The following is a 13,900-nucleotide window of genomic DNA, read 5'->3' on the forward strand; positions in this document are numbered from 1 at the left end:
CCGACGCGTCTTGTGATGAGTGGTGTAGTTCCCGCAACGGGGGCATCTCGAAATCAAGCACTGTGTGGCGTTTCTGACCCGCGGAGACGGGTACGGGGGAAGGGCCAGGTCCCCTCTTTAGTGGAAGGGCCATTTACAGCTAGCGGATATAACCGATATCTCTACCCGGCCAATGGCAGCGCGGGAGCACGGAGACTGGAACGTGCTGTCGGGACTGCCTCAGCTTCACCAGGCGAGGGGATCCCAGACAAGAGGGGGGAACTGAAGCAATTGCTTGCGAAGCTTGACAGGCGCCATTTCATGGTCAACTTTGGCGCCACTGGTAGTATGAGTGCACCTTGATAGACGGCGTCCTCCAGGTCCCCTCTAGTAGACCCCTCAGCGTTCATGTCGGACATTGTAACTGCTTCGCCAGGTCAATAGCACGGAGCGGGCGCCTATTTACTGGTTTTTTCTCCCGAGCCGGTGTACGTTTGGGCCAGCACTCGGGCGAAATGTTTTCGTATGGCTTCGGGCTCGGGACAAGAGATGGCTGTTTCGGCGACCTCCCGATTGGAATGCCATCTCGGCGCGGCGAAGACGCAGCGGGTATACACTGTGTGCTACACCACCTCACTGTCTTCACTGTTCATCGGGTGTCGTGTAATGCTCTTGTGAACGGTTCCCAGAACAGAAAGAGGTTGCAACCCCCACGCTGCAGCTGTTAGTCATCAGTAAAAGGTCGATGACGAGCAATCTGGGAGGTATCTCTGCCCCTCATCCCTTTCCTGGGTCTGGCGATACGTATCAGGTTGGCTGTCGACCCCACTATCATTTTTCAAGTTTTATTTCCGCGTCTGATGATGCCCAAGGTCGTATGGGGCCCAAAATTGCAGTGACCACGCATTTCAAGCATTGCTTGCGAGGGGAGTGAGCTGTTTTATGTCCTGGCCAACGTTGGGGCAGCATGCCAACACGTGGGTTTGTCGTGCTGCTGCAGTTCGGTGTTTGAAAAGGCCATCCTCTTTGGGTCGGTATTCGAAGCGGCATGGTGTGGTGAAGACGATGTTGAGAGGTGTCGGTCCGTGACTAGAGTGGTGATAAGGTTCTTTGGTGGCTGGTCAGCCTCACCTGTTCCCATCTCGCAGACCAACAAACAGGATCTACCAGTCTCTGGCCGTGGTGAAGGTAGAAACTTGATAGGTTTGATTAGTGGGTGACATCGCTTGAACTCGTGCGTTTGAGATACGGTACGGACGACATCTCGATCCCTAGATCAAGGACCGCACACCTCCGCGATTCTCCGCACTACTGTACAGCAGACAAAGCCGTCATGGCAAGATCCTAAAAGTGTGCTTCGCGGCCTGCATTGAGGTCCTGGCGAATTTAAAAATGAGGGGGGATGGTGAGGGTGCACCCACGTAGGGACGTCCCGCAAACCACAACGCTGGAATCAGCCCCTGCAAGGATTGGATATACGGGCTAGCCCTGAACCAGACATCCGACTGTTCGTGATGTGGAGAGCAGATGGTGTGCACAGTATCCGTCTTTTCAGCCAAAGGCAGAAGTAGTCGAGAGGTAGGATTCAACTATGGATGTAATCACACACACCATCGCGATGGACCGACTTTCCTCATATTTCCAGGCTCAGTCATTCTGCCCGCGTCTCGAGTGTTGGCAACTTGGAAACAGCAGCTATGAAGTCAGCGATTTCAAGAAAAGCCCACACTCGGCTCAGACCGATCAACAATCTCTTTCATCCCACTGGACTCGAATTTCGAAAGAGCACTCGCGCATCTTGCTCCCCCTCCCTTCGCTTACCAGGTCCTTGGCCCTGACTAGTGCCTCCGGGGAAGTGCTAAGCGTACCGGAAGCCCTGGCAAATCCACTCGTGAACCGAATCAACGGGTCATTTGGCTGAAACGATCAATCATGTCTGCAGAGACAGGAATGGCATCTGGGGCGGCGCTAGTGTAGACATATCAACCCATCCGGGATTCCCTGCGTGCGTGTCATTGTGCCTGCCATGGCTCTCCATACAGGCACACGTGCTCGACGTGTAACAGCTCGTGGGGTCTCTGGTACTGTGTAGTGTAGACAAATGGTGATGGCGAGGGATTGCTCGCAGTGGTCGAGGAGAGATGCATTCGCCAGAGGCTGATCAAGATACGGGAGGCACCTGCTGAATCTGGCCCGGCTACTGCTGCAGGTTCCTGTGACGCACATCCCACATCACTCCGCTCCAGGTGCCCTCTTGCGCCTCTAGTATAGAAAATGACGGGTCACATCCCGAGCAAAGACTTGTGGCCCCGGATTGGCATCCGGGGCCTCTAGTTTGCGTGTTAGCGCACTGTTTTAGCGGGATGCGCCTTTGCTGGACCTGGACCGCGGAACCGCTTGCAGTCTCCAGAGGCCGGCGACCAGTCGGTCCAGTCCGGAAGGCCAGTGGTGGATGAAGCAGCAGGTTGTCAGGCGACGGGCAGCAATTTTCGACAAAATGGATCCGGCTGTCTGCTGTTACATACAGTCGGCGCACGGTGTTGATGGCCCCGGATGACGTTCCGGGGCTGGAGAGTGGAAGCCAAGCATCGTCTGGTTGGAGGCATGCTGGACCAGTCACGGGACGACATCGAGGTGCTGCTCTGCGGCTTGTCCTTGCCTCGCCTTCGTTACCCCTTGCATTGGGAACTTTCAGTCGATTCTGACGGACAAGATCTGACATCTTGCATCTCAGACGAAGTGGGTGATATTTGCGAATGGGTTTTGTGACAGAATCCGGACCGGACCATGACCTGCTTTCGAGTCTGAGGATCCAGATTCCATTTCCTTGTCAGTTCGGTTGCTGGTGGTTAATGGCGGTGTCTCACCCACAATAAAGGAACGGTAAGATGGGCACTGACGGTAAGCCCCAGGTAAGCCCCAGGTGTGAAGGCGGGGAAAGAAACGATGGAACGTTGGCAAGAAGAAGATGATCGGCCGCCAGGCGAGAAACGGGCCGCCCTGAAATCGCATGACGTTTTGAACCGATGAGGGCATTATGCTGAGCTATTTCGGTCCTGTATTGAAACCTTGAAACTTTGGACAAAAGTGGAGGCGAAAAATAGCGGTTGACACCAGCTGAGGTTGTCCCGAGCTGTGCGCACGGTCCCAGCCGCCCTGAGCTTAGCTGTGCGCTCTGCTGTTAGTCCACCCACTGTAATTGCCTCTCCAACACTAACGCGAGGCGGAAAGCTGAGCTGGTCCCTGGAATTCAAGAGACCCGACGCCGCAGATGTCCATCTGGCGCCACAAGTGCACACACCCACCCCAACCGTGGTATTGGAAACGCGACTGCCGAGCTGCCTGTACACTACCTATCATCACCAGATGTGTTTTGAAAAGAAAACATCGCCCCCGGGAATATGCGGTAATTGAAGGGTGGGACAAGACCTGGGACAAGACCTGTGAGTGCCGTCCCGCCCCGAGACTTGGTGATGTCCTGGGAACACTGACAGCGGACAGTGGACAGGTGGGGGTTGATGCTGGGAATTGCCGCGCTGAGCTTGATGAAATGTTAAGAGCTGGGTTAAGATAATTGCACCGTGACATGCCAAGCATCCGGGCCTGATGCCTCACTCCCGGTTCTTGGGAGTGGTGGGTGCTGCATGCAGTGCTCCATTCTCTGGGTCATTGGCTATACCGTGAGCAGTATAGTGCATCCACTAGAGACCCTTGTTCGTGTGCATCGCCAGCTGCCACACCTCGCCGTCGACTCCATCAAAATAAAGAGTTGCGAAATCAACCTCACTTCTTCTTGAAAGGGAAGAAGACACGGAGACAATGACGCGCTGTCTCGGGACGCCCAAGCCCATCACTCCATGTCAGACCTTTAACCCGCCCGCGGGGTACCGCGAAGATCCGAAAAAGAAAGGGACTTACTCGAACCACTTGGTCCACGAGATGTGCATCATTGAGCAACGAACGAGTCGTCATCTCTCCCGGAGCCTCTCTCGCTAATGACGATGGAGAGCACGGCAGACGAAGACAATGCCTCATCCGCTCGCCGGCCAACTGTTGAAGCCGCCCCGTCCGTCCCTTCCGCCTTTCCGCCCGCCGCCTCATCAGACGCGGTGGATTCCATACTTTTCTTATACGAGGCTGGACTCCATAGCGGGCATCACTCTCATTCCCCTCTCATTCCCCTCCTACAACTGCCGTCCCGCTGCGGTCAGCACATAACCAAGACGCCAAAACCTGCGGTACCTGCTGCACGAGTTGTTGGCCGGTGATGGTCACAGTGGAAGGATGGCTCACATTGCATCTAGAGTGCAGCCGGGCTCAGCAGCCTGTGTTCCGGACTTACTGACTTGAGCCAGACCTTGGACTCTTCTGCTGTTGTCTGGCCGTCTTTCATGTCTCATCGGTCTTGTCGTTTCCACATTCTGCCGTTTGGATGATGGGTGTGGTGGGAACGAAGGCGGGCGAGCAAGGAGGTCGCCTTGCGCCCAGCTATCAACACCAAGGAGACATCCACTCCCCCCTTGTCCCCTGTTCCAAAGAACTCCCCAATCCTCGGTAACGAAATCCCCCGGCTGGTTCTCTCCCCATGTATCCATGCTTCATCTGGATCCCAGGACACGATCCACCTCAGGTTCGTGTGGTGGGGGTCGAGGGATGGTCTGTTTCTTTGGGGGGGTGTGGGAGCAGGTACCTTTGGCCTTGTACCTTTTTCTTCTTTTTTTTCTTTATTGCTGCGGAGCTGCCCCGTGCCCAAACACCCACCCAGCCTACCAAGTGCAGTATGGTTTATTGAGCATGGTACAAGCCTCTATTTGAACAAGATCTCCGAACGGCCATGGCAGCCCAGTCGATTGGCTCAGTCAGATCGTACCCCAGCTACTTACTCTCCTCCTTCTTGGGTCCTGGTGTTGATATATGTCTCCCCCCTCTCCCCACGCCCGATCATCATCCAGTCTGCTTGGACATACATACATACATCCATACATATTATCTCTCCATCTGTGTATACTCATCATCACTTGCTTGTCAACGGACCTAGTGCCCAACGACAACAAGAGTACTTTCTTTATTAATCATCACGGCGGACATTTGCTTTGCAGAGCCATCATCCCTCCCACACACACTCTCGCTCATACACCACCGTTGTATTTCCGGCTGACGGAAATCTCGCACCACATTGACAGTCAGTTCACATAACGCCAAGGACGAAGAAAGATCATAATATCAACTGGGCAAAAGATGGCTCTCTCGGAACACCTCCCGGCTCCTGCCAACTGGTCTCGGTGGCCTCAGCATCATCCCACAAGCGGAGACTACGCCATGATGGAGCACAACGTGATGCCGTACGAGTCTCGTCAGGCAACGGCCGCTCCCCCTCAACGACCCCCTTTGGCCTCCCAGTACTTTAGCAGCAACCCCTTCAGTCTCGCCCCCATCACGAACGGCGTGCCAGCGCCTCAATACCAACCACCCGTCACCTACAGCGGATATCACTCATACACCCCATCTCCAGTCCTGGGTTCACCTTTCAGAGCCAACACTTACCCGGAACAGCAGACGAGGGTCATGCCAGTCGAGTCCGGTCTTGCCCGAGGGTCAGTGACGCCCCAGGCTGGCCATTCACCAGTGCAGGAAAACCAGAGTCCATCAGTCAAGGCCGAACGTCAACTCTCCGTCACTGCCGAGGTCACGATGCCCTGCAAGACGATCGAGGCGAACTTGACCGTGGCTGGCCAGCAACCCCACGAGTTCCATACCCCATTGGATACTCTAATGAAGGCAGTCCAGGCCAAGGCCGAGAAGCCAGCTGAGTGCAAGACCGAAACCTCACGGACAGAGGCTCAAGGCAGAGGGGTAAGTTGACCGTAATTGCTGGTCAGGCATGGTCCTAATCTAACCTGTCTGCGATGAATAGCTACCATCCTCTTCGCAAAGCCAGGCGTCCACACGAACGAGAAGAAGCGTTGCTGGGAGCGGTGGTCCACTCAAGCGTTACGCCTGCGGTATCGCTGGGTGCTCCAAGATGTTTAGCCAGAAAACACACCTCGACACTCATCGGCGAGCCCATACGGGAGAGTCACCTTATGTAAGTTCTGTCTGGTTTTCCTGTGTTGTGTGTATGGCCGTTCTAACTTGTAAATAGCAATGCACCCTGTGTGGCAAAGACTTCACTCAGCCTGGAAACCTCAAGGCTCACTGGCGCCGGCACATGGGAGAGAAGCCTTTCTCTTGCACTCTGTGTGATAAGCGCTTCCCCCAGCGCGGAAACCTTCAGGCTCATATGAAGAGCCACGACAAGACGAGGCCCTTCATCTGCCTGCTCGATAACTGCAACAAAGCCTTCTCTGTTCGGGGAAATCTCAAGGTAGGCTCCTTGCATCGACCTCAAGGATCTGGTCGTACAAACTAACGCTCTGTAGTCTCACCAAAACAAGTTCCACGAGGACACCATCAAAAGACTAACAACCCGTTTCGCTACCATCACCGACTGGAGCACCGCCTCCTACGAGGACAAGGAGCTGTTTGAGTACCTATCCAACCTCTACAAGAACAGCAACAAGGGAATCAAGGGCCGAGGAAAAAGGCGGAACGTTGCCGTCGTCGTTTCCCAGCATCACCAAGGCCACCTCAGCACACCCGTCAGCCCGACGAACTCGACCCATCATCACCACCCCCATCAGTCACCGATGCATCTCCACCACACTGGTCTCCCGCAACTCCAGCTCTGCATGCCCCAGCCAAGACACGACGGCCTCCCGTACCACGGCGTCAGCAGCCCCGCGGCATACAACATGAGCAGCCGACCGGCAAGCCTGATGGTCAACACGAGCGGGCGAAGACCACACAGCGGATACGGCATGTACGACACCGACGAGAGCAGCGTTTCCAGTAGCGGACCTGTCACGCCAAACCCGCACATATATGGGGATGACCACGGGAGAGATCTTGCCTTTAATGACAGGATGCCATACTAAGTGTTTTCATGTTTCCTCTTTGGGCAGGGTTGTCTGAACACACTTTTTGCCCTTTTCAGTTTTCTCTTTCTTTATTTGCTCACCGGGCGACTTTGTTACATTATATCTCCCTTTGTATTTGTCTTTTTCTTTTTTCTTTTTTTTTTTCCCTCTTCACTCTACAGGGTTGGTCATTGTCTTTCAAAAACTTGGCGTCCTATTAGGACTTGCATTTTGTTCTCAACAAAGCGTTGCTCGGGTGGGCGGTTTGGCAAACCAAGAAGGGAAAGGATCCTGTTGTGTTTTTGATGGGGCTTGCAGCGTCGGTGGTACATGTTGTTTTTCTTTTGATTTTTACGTATGTCTGCATGTTTCGCCTTGTTTTATTTGTCTATTTGCTTTTTTTTTTTTTTTTTTTTTTTTTTTTTTTTTTTTTTTTTTTTTGGTTTTTTCACATATATAATCCCCCCGAGATGGGGTGGCGGGATCACGGTACACAACAATGGGAGGAATAAGGGGGGAACACATGAACGGTTGGCCAGGCAGGGAACTTGACTAGGTAACCAAGGGGGAGGGGAGGCGTCATTTGAAATCAAAGCGGCTTGTTTTTGCATTGGGAAGGAAGGGTTGCAAAGGGAAAGGGATGGGAATGATGGATGGGATAAGGGGCGGCAGGGTAGAGATGTAACAATTTGGGGTTTTGTTTTGTTGGCTTTTGCATTATATATAGTTGCATTGTTTTTGCATTGGCCATTGAGGAGGATAACCGACCCTATGCTAGTGGGAGTCTTGGTTGCAAAATGAGCTGGAAGGAGGTGTGATGGTGTTGGTGGTGTACGATGATGGGTGGATGGGAAGCTTGAACAAGTTTGACACTCCACTTGCCTTGGGAAGAGCGGTAGTCAAAAAACCAGATAGTTGCTTACCACAGCATAAACCAACGATACCAAACTAAACTCGTTGTCTCGAGCAAATGTGAAACTTATTGCTGCCCAACTATGTATTGTCCTCTCGTATTCCTGCTGACATCTCTACCGGCGAAAACTGGTGATCAATATTTGACCGCAATAGTTTCTTCCCGCCCACAATAACGCCGTAATGACATTATGGGGTTTTCTGCTGATCCCGAATCCAGCAGGCGTCCAGCCAGCCCCAGCCAGCCCCAGCCAGCCCTACCGGTATTGAATCCAGAACCGCCTTCTGACCAACCCAACCCATCATCACCAACTGCTGCCTAGTCCAGATCAACTTCCTTCCACCCTCCCCCTTCGTGATTAACAGAGTCAACAAAGTCAGCAAACAGTGTGCACAGACTCCTCTTCCCCCCCCTCCCCAGCTCAAAGACAAGGGCCCGCGGGGAAACTTGCCGCACCTGGATTGCAGTCTAGCCTAGGCCCCCCTTCCCCGGTTTCCCATCCCACACGCTCCCCATTTCCCGGGTCAGACACTAGACAGGGGAGGGGTTTCAGTCCAGGGCTGACAGCCAGCCAAATCCTCATCGGCGACGAGGCCGGCCGGTGGACGGGTATACCCCAGACCGGACTATCTCAGAACACAGCCCAAACCCCGGACGGACCCGCGTGGTGGTGGGCGTGTCCCGCAGCTGTCAACTGTCAGAAAACGCCCCCAACCCCATTGTTTTCATTACCTCTTCTTGTCCAGGGACCCCTACGGAGGGAAGAGGGTCATTTCGCCGGGGGAAGACTCACTTGGAATAATACCAAGCAACGCCCGACCGACCGACCGACCGACCGACTGACTGACTGGTGATGAACAGAGGGTGCGGAGAGGAGAAGCTTGGACGGATGGCAGGGATACATAACAGCCACCCCGGTTAGGTACGGTGGGAGTTTATTATAGACCCCATCATCACCGGATCTTCCAGAACAGTCGTCGTCCAGGATTTTGTCAACGTCAACCCCCACTCTCCTAGTGTGCCTGTCCGGTCCACGCGCATATTTGCCTTGTTGAGCCGGGTCATCTAATATCAAAAGAGAAGCCTCACCGCCCACAGATCAACAGGGGAACAAGTGAAAGAGGGGGCATGTGAGCTTGTTGAAAGGGTGCTGTAGCCGGACTCCCCGTCCCAACTCCGGGTTCACGGAACCGGCAGAAGGTTGCACAAGGTCGAGTGACAAGATTTGGCGACTCTTGTCACACCGCTCAAATTGGAAGGTTTTGTGTAAATAGTGCTGTGTGATGAATCGTGCCGAGAGGTCATGTGAGTGAATATACTATGGAGGTCTGGACATCAAGGAAATGTTACACTGGGCAAACCACAACCTCGAAGCATGGCAAAACCCTCCTCAGCCAGGGTCAACAACTGTACTTTCACGGGCTGGGTCACAAGAACTGGATGCAAAGGGTAGGCCAATGCAGGCAGCTGCTCAATGGCTTCTGCACCAATTCCAAAGAACAAACAAACTCGATTTAACACGCCCAGTAACCCCCAACCCATCCCGACAGTGTCAAAAGAGCAATAACGATACAGAAACCAACCTCACAACCCCCAAAGCATTCTGCCATGTCCATTCGCTCTGCCCCGTCAACGCCATTGTGGTGATTTGCCAACCTGAAGAAATTAACCCCCAACCACTCAAGCCCAAATGTCCCGTATCCTCTAATGAGCTCAAATCCTCTGCAAAACGTCTCCCAGAATATCATAAGACCATATCCCACCCAATTCATCCCATAAACATCAACAAAAAAAAAAAACACCAAAAAACAACCCAAGAATCCAAACCAACTCAAACCAGCAACCTAGTCTTCACCCTATCCCTAAACACCTGGGCCTTCTCGTCTGGCTTGTTGTCTTTACCACCCAACACCCCCCTCTTCTTCTTCAACGACTCTTTCCCCTTCTCTCGAATCTTTGCTAGCAGATTACTAAGATACAATCCACATCAGCAAAACCATCTCTCACATAACAATACACGAAGCACGCATAGAAGCCAAAGGAGAAGCTACGTACTCAATAGGCAAATGGCCCCTTCTCCCCTCCGTCAGTGCCAGGTCAATTTTCTGCGTGTTGTACTCATGAGCCCGGAAGTGCTCCTCGATGATCTCTTGTGCGCCGGGCTCGTCGGCCGAGCGGACTACATAGCCGCATTCCTCGTTTGGACAGACCCACGAGCCGTTTGGCCCTGATGGTGATAAAGTTGGGAGACGTTCGGCTTGGATCACAATGCGAGAAGCACCTGCTGGCAGAGGCAGGAGGGATGCAGGGTCGTCGGGGGTTGCCAGTTCTGGATTTACCTCCGTTTCGACAGAATCGTCGCTGTCTTCATCGTCGTCATCGTGATCCAAATTATCCCCTTCGAAAGACTGAGTGAAACTGCGCTTCCCACACCGGCTGTCGTATTCATCCTCGTCTTCGTACAAATCGCTAGCTGGCCGCTTCTTCGACGATGGCCCTGGCCTCAACGTCGACCGCTTCCCAGAGACGACGTTACGATTCGAAGTAGTTGGGGCGGAGGGCTGCTGTGGTGCCCTCGGGGCTCTGGGTCCTATCCTGCCTCTGCGATACATCTGTGAGGGGATTTCCTCCTCCCTGACGTGCAAAAGCTGCCCGTCCCAGTTTCGTGACGTTGCCTCGAGCCACGTATGGAAGGGGGTCCCGGCCCAGATGTTCGGGTCCAGCCGTGGGAACAAGTCTTTGGCGTAATAAGAGAGAATCTCACGGGATCCACGATAGTCCTTGATCTTAGCTTTGAAATAGACCATATTGAAAATCGTTGATGGCGCCCTAGCGTGTAAATCTGGGCTATCTTGAACCACCTCATCAAGGATTCCCAGAAGCCGATCAACCGGAGAATCGGGAACTGCCTGGGCAGCAGGAGAGGCCGACTGTGACGGGGCCTGCGGCAGTGGCTGGGGCGTGGCTAACGTCGGCTTTCCGATGTTCAAGTACTTTTCCGGCAGTGGTACCGGACTTTCTACTGGCCTTGACTGAGACTGCGAAATGGGTCTGCTCGGCAATTTCTGCGAGCGGGTAGGGGCAACTTCGACCATGTCCACATCTTGACCTTGGATAACCGCTTTGCTCTTCCTTCTCATCCGAAGGACCTCGTCTTCGGAGTCCTCCAGCTGAGGAGGTGGAGGCACCGGAATGGGCAGCCCCTTAGCTGCGTCCTCAACCCGTTTTTCAAGCTCCTGGTTCGCGTTAGCGTTTAAACCTCAGACATAGAACGTTATACTTGCCGGGTGCTTCGAAATGAGCCACTGCGCAAATCGTGTCGGCTTCCAGTCGAGCTGGTTCTCTTTCTTAAAGTGCGAGATGAAGAACTCGGCCCACTTGTCGCACAGAGCCTCCACCTCGTCCCTCACAATGCCGCTTCCAATCTTGACAGCATAATGCAGAAAGATCTGGTCGAGAGACAACGGGGGCGGCTGCTTTCTTCCGCTTTTCTTGCAGAGCTTGACCAACTTATGGTGATCGTCGTGGGCAACAAAGACACGATAGTAAAGGTTTGCTGCCTCGGCCACTTCCCGATACATAGGAAGGTACTTCCTGGATGGTTGGATTTCGAACCAACCAGAAGTACCGGACACCCAGAGGGCGAACGGCTCATCACTAATGGAGTACTTGGTTGAGTCTGTGATTTCGAGATGTACACCCTTGACCACGGGAATTTTGACATCTGGCGTTGATGGTCAGCCATAAGAGTCTCTGAAGGAATGAAGTGAGCACACATTTCTTGGTTTCTTTGTCGATTTCAAGCAATCCGCGAATCACCAAAGGTCCTTCTGAATGAACCATGAGGGGGTTGGCGAGTGTTTTGCCATCTTTCCGATAAATAATAGCGTCCGAGAGGACAAAACAGGGCCATTCACCCTCGTCGGGGCCGAGTTCGACCGACGTCAGGGCTGCGCTCTCCTTGACATAATGAACAGAGTCGTGATCGACGGATTCAGAGCGCCTTGAACGCCCTGGCCGTCCTGGGCGTGGCATCGAGAGCTTGCTTGGAAAAGAATCGCCAAATGGTGTCAGAATTTGGAGGGGTCGTGCGTGTGAGGATAAGAATGAAGCTGAATACTGAGGTCGAGAAGCGAAAGGAAGGCTGTCTGGAAGCGCAGGTAGCGGGCGGTATTCTTGACGCGGTTGGTTGTCAAGCCACACGCGTTAAGTGGAAGGTGCCCCACTACCCCACTTATCTGTACCATCTCATCTGATAACGATAACAACTCTTCCCCTGGTTCCTCAGCTCCATCGAAAACTTTAAGCTCGACCGCGACGCCGCCAATTCCACCCAAACCGAATGCGCTTGTCCCAAAACCAGCTGCACAACCCCAATTGAACCCCGGCAGAGTCGCAACTCTCTCACCAACCCCTCGCATGCCCCTTTTCCGGCCCACGCCACTCCTGAAAATGGCCACATCCACAGGAGGCAAGATCCTCGAAGGTGTCTTCGGAATCAACAAACCCATCGGTATCTCCTCCGCCCAGGTAATCCGCGACTGCCAAAACTTTTTCGACCCCTCCGCTCGCTTCGCCCCCGCCCTCGAGCAGGTCCGTGAGCAGCGCGACAAAGAGTCCAAGTACCAGCGCAACCGCCGCCGCCGGTTCCCCAACAAGGTCCAAACCAAAATCGGCCACGGCGGCACCCTCGACCCCCTAGCCGGCGGTGTCCTGATCCTCGGAGTCGGCAAAGGCACCAAGTCCCTTCAGCAATTCCTCCTCTGCACCAAGACGTACGAAACAGTTGTCGTCTTCGGCGCCAGCACCGATACCTACGACCGGCTGGGCAAGATCATCAAGAAGGGCGACTATTCCAACGTCACCCGCGATGCCGTCGAGAAAGCGCTGGAACCATTCCGGGGGAAATACAGACAAATGCCGCCTTTGTACTCCTCCCTCAAAATGAACGGCAAACCCCTCTACGAATACGCCCGCGAAGGCAAGCCGATCCCCCGTGAGATTGAAACTCGAGAAGTCGAAGTGTCCGAACTCGAGCTGGTAGAATGGTACGAACCCGGCACGCACAAGCACTACTGGCCCGACGAGGAAGCCGGCCAGGCAGAAAAGGACGTCGCCCAGTCCGTCTGGCGCGTGGCCAAGGCGCAGGAGGACGGAGGGGAGGAATCAGCCGCCAAGATGGCCGCAGAGGAAGAGAGCAAAGCCCTCGAGGAGTTCAACTCCAAAAAGCGCGCCGCCGAGGAAGCAGTCGACGGCCTTGTCAGCGACGAGACGCGAGCCTCCAAGAGGGCAAAGAACGAGGAGGGAAACCCAGAAGACACCCTCATGTCGGGGGCTCTTGAAGTCAAAAAGGAGAAGCTGACCCAACCCCCCAAGGGAAGGGGCTCAGATCTTGTGCCTGTCAGACCAGATGACATGCCTGCCCCGTGGGAAGGCAAGGGCCCGCCAGCAGCCAAGATCCGCATGACGGTCACGTCTGGGTTTTACGTCCGGAGTTTGTGCCATGATCTCGGGGAGAAGTTGGGATGCGGGGCCATGATGGCGGAGCTGGTCCGTACCAGGCAGGGGCAGTTCACGCTTGGGGGGGCTAACTGTCTCGAGTATGACGATTTGCTTAGAGGGGAGGAGGTTTGGGGGCCACAAGTGGAGAGCATGCTTGACAAGTGGAACGCCCGGCCGGGAGAGATCCAGGAACCGACTGTTGAAAATGGGGGTATCAAGGTAGAGTCCGAGGCAGTGCCGGCGAGGGAGGAGGAGCCGGTTGCTGCTAGCGGTTAAAAAAAATCCGATGGTGGATATAGAAAGTGATGAGACAAAATACAATACCCGGGCTGATGGAATTGCCCCCGTTCAACTAGTACATTTAAACAGACGTTGATATGCAGTGGGGAGCCCCCCCACAAACCACCCTTGTCGATCAAGAGCCGCATTTCTTAGCTTCAGTCTGGGGTTGCCGGGATGTCTTGCTTTTGGAGGCTTGGCAAGGGTCCTTTTCATGCACGTCATTTTGTCGACGTCAAGAGTTGGGATTTCTCATTCAAGAGGAAGGTTC

At 54.1% G+C, this 13,900-nt stretch overlaps 3 protein-coding genes across 3 annotated transcripts; 2 read left to right on the forward strand and 1 right to left on the reverse strand.

Moving 5' to 3' along the window:
• The first annotated feature begins 3,305 nt into the window (after positions 1-3,305).
• On the forward strand, positions 3,306-7,925 carry AZF1 (DNA-binding transcription factor). The gene is made up of 6 exons (XM_062910139.1): positions 3,306-3,422; positions 3,481-5,832; positions 5,894-6,064; positions 6,122-6,343; positions 6,399-7,340; positions 7,379-7,925. Exons 2-5 carry the CDS (start codon positions 5,218-5,220, stop codon positions 6,951-6,953), a joined length of 1,563 nt encoding a protein of 520 aa, XP_062769025.1. The 5' UTR covers positions 3,306-3,422; positions 3,481-5,217; the 3' UTR covers positions 6,954-7,340; positions 7,379-7,925.
• Positions 7,926-9,356: 1,431 nt separating this feature from the next.
• On the reverse strand, positions 9,357-11,985 carry QC763_210970 (uncharacterized protein). The gene is made up of 4 exons (XM_062910140.1): positions 11,625-11,985; positions 11,115-11,572; positions 9,904-11,084; positions 9,357-9,818 (listed from the first exon to the last, which is right to left on the reverse strand). Exons 1-4 carry the CDS (start codon positions 11,881-11,883, stop codon positions 9,680-9,682), a joined length of 2,037 nt encoding a protein of 678 aa, XP_062769026.1. The 5' UTR covers positions 11,884-11,985; the 3' UTR covers positions 9,357-9,679.
• A 282-nt stretch (positions 11,986-12,267) lies between these two features.
• Positions 12,268-13,626, forward strand: PUS4 (pseudouridine synthase pus4; the record flags this gene model as incomplete). Its single annotated transcript, XM_062910141.1, has 1 exon — positions 12,268-13,626. The coding sequence occupies one exon, from the start codon at positions 12,268-12,270 to the stop codon at positions 13,624-13,626; it is 1,359 nt and encodes a 452-aa protein (XP_062769027.1).
• Between the last annotated feature and the right edge of the window lie 274 nt (positions 13,627-13,900).

The sequence above is a fragment of the Podospora pseudopauciseta genome, assembly GCF_035222475.1.
Source record: "Podospora pseudopauciseta strain CBS 411.78 chromosome 2 map unlocalized CBS411.78m_2, whole genome shotgun sequence".
In the NCBI taxonomy this organism is placed as follows: domain Eukaryota; kingdom Fungi; phylum Ascomycota; class Sordariomycetes; order Sordariales; family Podosporaceae; genus Podospora; species Podospora pseudopauciseta.